This window comes from Filicampus tigris, chromosome 13, assembly GCF_054856515.1.
Source record: "Filicampus tigris isolate MCC_2025a chromosome 13, RoL_Ftig_1.0, whole genome shotgun sequence".
Classification (NCBI taxonomy): domain Eukaryota; kingdom Metazoa; phylum Chordata; class Actinopteri; order Syngnathiformes; family Syngnathidae; genus Filicampus; species Filicampus tigris.
The window spans coordinates 6116027-6124537 of record NC_141229.1 but is presented as its reverse complement, the minus strand read 5'-3'; the positions used below and the strand labels follow the sequence as shown (position 1 = coordinate 6124537).

Here is an 8511-nt window from a genome sequence, read left to right as displayed (position 1 = left end):
CAACTTGAAGAAGGACCCTGGCAACCATTTAAGTTTACAAAGTCAAGCCTGTGGGATTCTTAAAAATAGTGAGCATGTGGGATGGGTGCTGTTTGATGTACAACACCCCACCCCCAACCGTAGGGGACCTAAAAGGGAGGAAAGTGGCTGGTATAAACTGGAGGGACACTGTGGTCGGAGCAGTAGACAGACAGACAGACAAGACGGGACCAGACAGGGTTTGCCTTTTGGTTGATTCCACAAGCCACACGCCTAAATTATCAGCCACTGCAACTCAGTGGAATGTATCATGCCTGCTTTTGATAGTTTATGATGATCATTTTACACTTGACTGGAGCAGTAAATACAACAAATTAAATGGCAGTCTATCAAGGTTGGACACTTACCAAAAGTGTTAGCAGCAGGCCACTTCCTGGTTAAATGGAGGTTGACGGGACCGAACCATTTCTGATTCTGGGGCGGGAGGAACCATTGCATCATGAGGCAAGACTGCAAAAGTGAAAAAAGTGTTCTGTGTTTGTGCGAATATTGAGGCCTCTCGAGTTTTTCGGAAAGTAAAATCTCCAAAACTTTATGCCACATTTCATTAACCTTTGTTGGAATATGTCATTGGGTCAAGGAGAAATTAAAAGTTGCTTCCATCACAGCACTGTTTCAAATGAACTTCACTCCACTTTTCCTTACCGACATCATCATACGACGGCAAGTATTGATGACATAGGTTTGCACTTTGTGGATTTAACCAAAACACAAAAGTTTGCCTTACAAAGGTCTTCTTGCTTAAGACAAAACATTTTTACTGTACTTTATGTTTTGTCCTTCGTTATTCTTCTACTTCTGTGAGATTTATTTGCCATCCACTGCAGTGAAACTAATTTGAACTCACATTGTGAGTGGCTTTATGTTGTGAAGTTTGCTGCCGCCCTCTTATGGTGGGGGTCTGAAAAGCTCTCATATATCCGATTTTTGCTTGTATCTAAAGTCAAAAACTGGCCAAGCAATGACTTGTACCTTGAAAAACTCCTATAACAAGGCACTTGTATCTCAAGACAACACATTTTATGTAAATGACTTCTTGAATGTCAAACAGGTGCCTTGGCTCACTAAAGGTTTGGAAACATTGGACTAGGGTGGATGTCATAATTCTAGACTGGTGAGCATGTTTTCAGTATGGTTTTCGGGAAAGCTAGGCGTCTGCATGTGTGGGGTAGACGAAACATCGAGATTAGCGGTAACACAACCGAGTTGACCATGCATGCAGCCAAAAGTGGCATAAGCAAAATTTGTATGTGTAAGATGTGTAAAGCACGCCGTGCTTTTTGTGGCCTTCACATGGCTGGGGTTAAAGCCGAAGCGGAGGAAGTGGCTGGTGTTCATGGAACATGGGCGTGTCGCTGTGGGTAAACACGTCGAATGCCTTTCCTGCAATTTTCAAAAACAAATTTTTTGGTGGAGGTGTTTATTTGTAGTGATTCATTTCACGCAATTATGATACTGACATGACAGTGATGAGAGCATCTGCAAACTCAAGACACTGTAAAAAAAATATTTGCGCACAAACTGTAATTTATGACCCCCCAAAACTATAGGTTGGTTGTCTAAGTGGGTCGACTATTGTGGAATGCGTCTGCATAATTGTGTTAGTCTCACTGCAGGGAAAATGTCAACACGTATAATCATACTTGAAGCAATAAACAAACAAACCGTCAAAGGAACTGTGGTCTAACGTCCCTGAGGTCGTACAAACTTATTCGGTGTACTGCAGAGTTTCCCGACCTTGATCAAGCAGAGGCATATACCTGGACTTTACATTTAAAAAAAAGACCATCAGACAAAAATGGTACAGAATGTTTATATGGCTCATTCAGAATTGGAGGACAATTAGGCATGAGCATTGTGGGGGGAAAATGACAATTTGATATTTATTAAGATGAAAAAGTACGACCCAGACCCACAGCCCTTGCAGTGACCATGAAGTCAAATGAAAATGTAAAATGTCAGTTTCATATACTGTACGTATTGGGTATATTAGCCATGTGCTGCTAATATGAGTTAGTGGTTGGTGCCAAAAATGAATGTAATAATTTTTAAAGTGTAAAGATGTCATTTTCATGACCGCTTATAATTTTGTTTAAAAATTGCATTTCGTAATTATAGCAAATACATACCATGTACATACACTTTTTCTAACTCAACTACAAAAAAAAATAGTCACAAGTTAAGGTTAGCATGTTGGCTTGGCCCTTGGCAACCGTTCCAGTTTCTCATGTGGACCCATTGCAAAATTAAATGTCCACCCCTGTTTTATATTGTTTGGTTAAATGTGCAACATTCATTGTCTTTGTTTTTAATGCATTTTTACAACTTGAAACCAATATTTGGCCTCTTTTTATTCATACTTTTTCACTAATTTTGCCAAACTGCTGCTTGTTGTGAAGTAGTAGCTCTTGTATCTCCAGTTTTACTCGTCAGTCAAAGGCAAGCTAAATCAAAGTCAAAACAAACAATATGCCGAGTAACTGTTTGTGTCTCCAAGCTTCAGTCAAGTCACTTGGGGCTCCGTATGATACAGTTGATTTGCCGTATCATGTATTTTTCCTTGTTTGGCGCGACAATGTCACAAATAATCAGGCAACTGACAAAATATCTTTTAAAAATATTGCTGGATAAAGAAATTGAAATTAGAATTTTAGTATGACTGTAATTACAGTAAAAGGGTTCCAAATCAATGGCAATGTTAAGAGTTTAAACTCTTATGCTCAACCGTACCTGCTATGCTAACTGGTCAAGTACAAACTTATAATAAAGAAGGCAAAACTTCAATACCAATATGCCTTTTTCTGATCACCTGAGTTGTGTTAGTGTGCTAACTGAACAATGTTGTAAATAATATGAACAATAGAAAAGTGGGCTTACCGTAGGTATTTCGTGTTGCTCACGTTTTTTCCTCTTTAGATGGCTAATGGTATACAGTACTAACTAGTAACTGGGTGTCGTGAATGTTGAAAACACAACTTCAGAGTATAATTTCTACACTTTAGTTTGTGATAAAACAAAAACGTTTAACCTTAAGCCGTTTTGTGCACTTAGCCACTAAACAAGAAATGATCCTTTAAAAGTGCTTTCCTCCCTCTTACCCAACGAGGGCACTGCAGGGCAAATAATCAATTTTAAGAGCAAAGAGCGTTTGCAAAGATAAAAATAAACTATTTACAACTGTAAAGCCTACAACTTCATGTTGTATTTTGGATGTTATTATTTTACAGCACTTTGAATTGCATTTTATGTACCAAACGTGCTATATAAATACAATTGTATTGATTGAAACTAAAATAATGTGAATAAAGTAATTCAATTTTAAAAGCAAATATCTCTTCCACTTTATGCTCCATGCCAAGGTCCGATTTATGAACACGAACCTCAAGTAACTGTTTTCAAAATGGTCAGCATACTTTGTTCTTTTGTTTTGGTTCTGAATGTGGAGCTGGGATTTGGTCGTTGCTAAGAGCAGGGGTGGATCTAGTCTAGTGGGATACAGGGCCAAGGCCACCCCAAAAACTATTTTCCTAATCACATAACAGAAAACTGTTATGTAGCATTTTTTTTAAAGACAGAAAATATTAAACAAGTGCTTGCTTGACTTGTGTGTTTAATAAATTGTCAAAGAATTTCATAGCTGCCCATGCAATCTTCCATTTGTCTGTATGCGGTCCTCAAATGAAAATGTTTGGACTTCCTTGTCAAATGGGTCTGGATTTGAATCCGATGTGGTATTTGCATGGTTTTCTCGATGACGCATAAGGTCAACAGAAGACGAAATTTTCTCTGTATGTGAATTTTCATTAGTTTATGTCCCCTACAATATAGGCTCCATCTCAACTGCAATTCTAGCAGGAAGACACACTATAGAAAATGGATGGCTGGATTTAAGCGACCTTAACAAAAACTAAAATGAACTGAGAGTGCCAATTCACACTTTCCTTTATTCTTCAGTGCTCACAGAAAGTTAACACCTAAATACCATGTTGTAGCCAATGTTACATTCAATCTTTATGTACAAAAGAAAAAAAAGATGTCCTATCTAAAATGTACTAGTCTATAGATGAAGTGTTATATAATCATCACAGCTTGATCATTTTTTTTTTGTTTTGTTTTTGCTTAAAACATCTCCCAGTTTTATTCAGTCTTACAAATGGTGGAAAAAAAAACAAACAAGAAAACAGTCATTTACAATGGGTTAAAAATGTCATTTAGGTACATTTCAGTCATAAAACCAGCAATATCAAAGTCTATACAACGTGCATTACTACAGTTTGGAAACGGCGGACTCTAAAACGGCAGAGGAAGTGATGAGCACCTATGTTCTTGTTAGATTATTTGGTGGCTAAATCTAGTTCCGCGGAGAAGGGAACGCTTGTGGTCCACGCGAGAGTTGTAAACGACGACATTTTGTTTTAAGACTCGGCTGTTTTCCTTTTTTTGTTTGTTTCTTTGTTTGTTTGTTTCGCTGTACAGCACACGCACAGCTTTAGCTGCTACATCCAATTAGCCCAGCACCAAATACTTGAATTAAATATGTCAGCATGATGTAGAAAAAAAACAAAAAAACAACAACATTCAAGCTCACAGTCGCACATTCACCCACGAATGCAAGCACAGGGCCAGGGCAGATGCTCCCAGAACCTACATTGCAGTCATTATGGATGAGATGTAAAAAATAAAAATAAAAAATAAAGTAAACAGACAAAAAAATTATAAAGAAAAACAAAATCCCTGGTTTCAGACAAGTCCTTGCATTCTTTCAGATGGGCTCCAAGGGCCTCCTTCATTTCGGCGTGTTCTTCAGTAGAATTATTCAGCGGGGGCAGGGGTGGCGGGGGCCTCTGGGCTGGCGGGGGCCTCTGGGCTGGCGACTGCGGCGGCCTCAGGTTCGGCTGGTGAAGAAGCCTCAGCTGGTTTTTCCTCCTTTGCCACCTCATCAGCTTTGGGCTCCTCGGGTGCGGCCGCTTCCTTGGCCTCCTCCTTGGCCGGCGCCTTCTCCTCTTCGGCCTTCTCCTCCTCCACAGCTGCTGCCGCCCCTTCCTCCTGGGCTGGCGCCTTCTCCCCTTCCGCCTTCTCCCCTTCCGCCTTCTCCTCCTCTTCTGACTCTTTCTTGGTCTTCTTGAAGGAGAACCCGCTCAGCTTGAAGGAAGGCTTCTTGAAGGAGAAGCGTTTCTTCTTTTGTTTGCCGTCCTCGGCGGTTTCCTCCGGTTTGGCAGCAGTCTCGCCGTTTGTGGCGGCGCTGGCCTCGGGCTCCTTCTCAGCCTCCTCCGCCTTGTCACCGTCCTCTTTGGGCGACTCCTCGGTGGGGGTGCTGCCATTGGCCTGGACGTCGGCCTTATTGGCCTCCTCGGTTGCCGGGGAGGCATCGCCGTTGGATTTGGCGTGGCCGTTCTCCTGACAGAGAAAAGCATGAAAGTTCAAATGAATGACAAAATAAATAGTACACTTATGGGAAACGAGCCTTGCGGCGTAGACTGAAAATCTTCTGAAAGTCCACCCCACCAAAAGATAGGTTTGCAATTGCTTACAGATGCCATAAGGTGGCAGTAAAACCCTTTTGTAGTTAGACAAAGCTATGGGCCTTACTAGATTGTTTTTCAGCAGATAGCTGACGCCAATTCACTCAAATTATCTGCAAATACGGATACGCAAGTACGTTGTGGTTGAAAATGACCATTTTGTCGCTGCCGTGTGAAAAACACTTATCTCCAACTTTGGAAACTTTTTTTAATTTTCACAATGCGACGTCTGTAACGCGGAAACACCATTCATGTAAAAATAAGAAAATGAACAAAAACGGAGATAAGTGTTTTTCACATGACAGCGACGATTTGTTGGTTTTAGAGGTGCAACTATACGTCAACAACTAATTGATTATCAAATTAATTAGGAATGGGCGAATACCGATACAAGCTTTATTTTAAAGTATCAGGTACTTATGGAGCCTGCCGATACCAGCCACAGATACGCAAGGTAAAGTAAATCTGACAGAGTGAGTCATCCTCGCCAGTACCTGCCGCTATACTGCAACAGTTTTACACACCGGCGAATCATTGTCTGCGTCAGAAAGAAAGGTCTTAGTTCACAAATGTTTTGTGATTGTGTTGACTGAAAATTTCATGTAAAAGTATTAAAGGTATCGGTAATTGGTATCGGTTAGTACGCAAAGAGTGAATAATCGTGCTGTATTGGTCCAAAAAAGGTGGTATCGAACATCCCCAAAATTAAATCAATTTTACGTAATCCATTAATCATTTAGAGGCTTCCTTTAATTTAAAATTGACCAAATCCTCTGAATTTCACCCTCTCAACAGTAAATATTCTGATTTCTGTAGTCCTCCACAAAAGCAGACTGGTTATCGTTGTGTTGAATCAAAATAAGACATTTGCAAACATCTGTTTTCACTTTGGAAAACAATGATCAACATTTTTGCACATGTTTTACGGAACAAACAGTAACTGAATAATTTCTGTCTGTGCATTTTTAACTCAAAATAATGTCATGTTTTTCAATAAAGGGATGGAAATAAAAGGTTCATTTAAATCCAATTCATTACCAAAATAAATCAACAGATTAATTGATTATTAAAATAGTTAGTTGCAGAACCAGTTGTTTTTTGTTTTTTTTAACATTTGCATGGCATGTCAGTTTGGTGTCATTTCTCTATTTTGGGGCCAGTTTTGCCAATACTGGCACTTTATTAATTATGATCCAGAGTAATTGTGTTATTAATCGCAAAACACTGGCGTTAATCGATAGACACTAACGTCAATATCAACTTGGTGTTTGTACTGATCGATATCCATGCCGGTGTTGGTATGGAACGAAAATGAATACCAGAGTTTGTGTGGATCAGGTATGGTATTGTTCAGTGCCAATGCCAAATGTTAATATCAATACAGAATGCTGGCATGGGTTGACACCAATGCCCAAAAAGTAAATATTTTTAAAATTCAATTTTCATTTGTGAAGTGTTCATTTTGTCCAAAGTGACGACGTCTTTCCTTGACTTAAACTAATTAATTATCCAAAAGGGAGTGGGGGTGGAATCACAAATTCACTTAAAGGTCAGAAACTTTCATTCAAATTTAACAATTTGAATTATTCACAATTAGAATGATTATGTATTAATTATTAAGTTACCTTAATAATTGTCAAATATCGCCGCACCGCACACCCCTTCGAATTGAATTCAAACGCCATTGCTCTCGACCAATCAGGAAAAAAAAGCTAGTAAAGCCGCAGTACATCTGTTGCTAGGAGAGTGACGACAGATCCCGGAGTCTAGACCAATTTCACTCGCAGTACCACCTCAGCGCCTCTAGGAGGAGATGGTGGGCCTTTAACGTGCTGGAGGCCCGACGAAATAACATTTTTCTTTAAGATTTCTATTCTTCATTTTAATCATTATACAAATCATTTTCAATAAATGGATGGAGAAATCTACCCAATGGGAGTTTGTGCCTGGTTATGAAATAGTATTTAGGCTATTTTTTGGAGCGTGGGGGAGACAAAACGTGGCTATCCTCCTTGAATCAGGCAACAAAGGCGTGGCGTGGATGAAAAAATGGCTATACCACCAGTGAAAGACCCCACGTAGAGAATGTTAAACAATAAAACGCGTGCAAAATGCTGTTGGATCAAAAAACACGAGGCTCTCGTGGGATGTGATCAATTAAAAAAGCATTTAAGGTCACTGCGGCTTCATTTATTTAAATAAAGCGTATTGTCCCAATCATTGATAGTCGGCGAATATAATATTTTAAACACGAGTAGCGTTCAAATGGCTGAGGAAAAAGTGGTAAAATAGACAAAGTGGTGGCCACTTTCTACTGGATGCCGGCGAGCTCAATACAGAAGCACGCCATTGACGCAACACATTGCTCCCGTCTCAATTAACACTTTAAACAATCCACATTGAATATTACCTGGCCATTAGTCTTGGCCGCAGCCTCGCCGGGCTTCTCCACCGCGGCTTCCTCCTTTCCGGCGTTTTTGGAGATTTGTGCTCCCATGCTCGTTCAACAAAGGGAACCCGAGCGATGAAATGAATGAACAAAGACCGAGGACGCTTTTTTTCCTCCCTCACGAAACAATCAAAACGCGGTGACTTCCTTTCCCGAGCGAGGCAATAAAGGATACCCGAGCGGCCGCGTGTTGGTTTTTAGCCGGTAAAACGTGTTTGAAATACAGGGGAACAATCGCAAACGAAATCTCGTTTTTCCTCACACGCTCTCCCTCTCTCGCTCTCTCTCTCTCTCTTTTTTTTTTTTTTTTTTTTTTTTTTTTGTAGGTCGTGTGGAGTTTGGGAAGCGGAGAAATTGGCCCCGCCGCGAATGAGATGCGCCGGAGTACAACGCCCAAGAATGAATGGGCGTCCGCGTGCTGACGTCACGCCCGACCAATCACAAAGCGGGCAGCCGAGCGCGCGCAGGGGGGGCATCTTGGAACCGGCCGGAGAGGACAAT

At 40.5% G+C, this 8511-nt stretch overlaps 1 protein-coding gene and 1 long non-coding RNA gene across 4 annotated transcripts in view; both read right to left on the bottom strand.

Moving 5' to 3' along the window:
- LOC147137364 (uncharacterized) overlaps window positions 1–3418 on the bottom strand; it is a 92120-nt gene extending 88702 nt beyond the window's left edge. For all 3 annotated transcript variants that reach the window (XR_015089415.1, XR_015089414.1, XR_015089416.1), the window contains exons 1-2: window positions 2917–3418; window positions 387–489 (exon numbers count right to left, since the gene is read on the bottom strand). This is a non-coding gene — a long non-coding RNA (uncharacterized LOC147137364). The remainder of the gene's footprint in view (window positions 1–386; window positions 490–2916) is intronic.
- Window positions 3419–3963: 545 nt separating this feature from the next.
- marcksb (myristoylated alanine-rich protein kinase C substrate b) lies at window positions 3964–8321 on the bottom strand. Its single transcript, XM_086050420.1, has 2 exons — window positions 7972–8321; window positions 3964–5436 (listed from the first exon to the last, which is right to left on the bottom strand). Exons 1-2 carry the CDS (start codon window positions 8056–8058, stop codon window positions 4852–4854), a joined length of 672 nt encoding a protein of 223 aa, XP_085906546.1. The 5' UTR covers window positions 8059–8321; the 3' UTR covers window positions 3964–4851.
- Window positions 8322–8511: the final 190 nt, after the last annotated feature.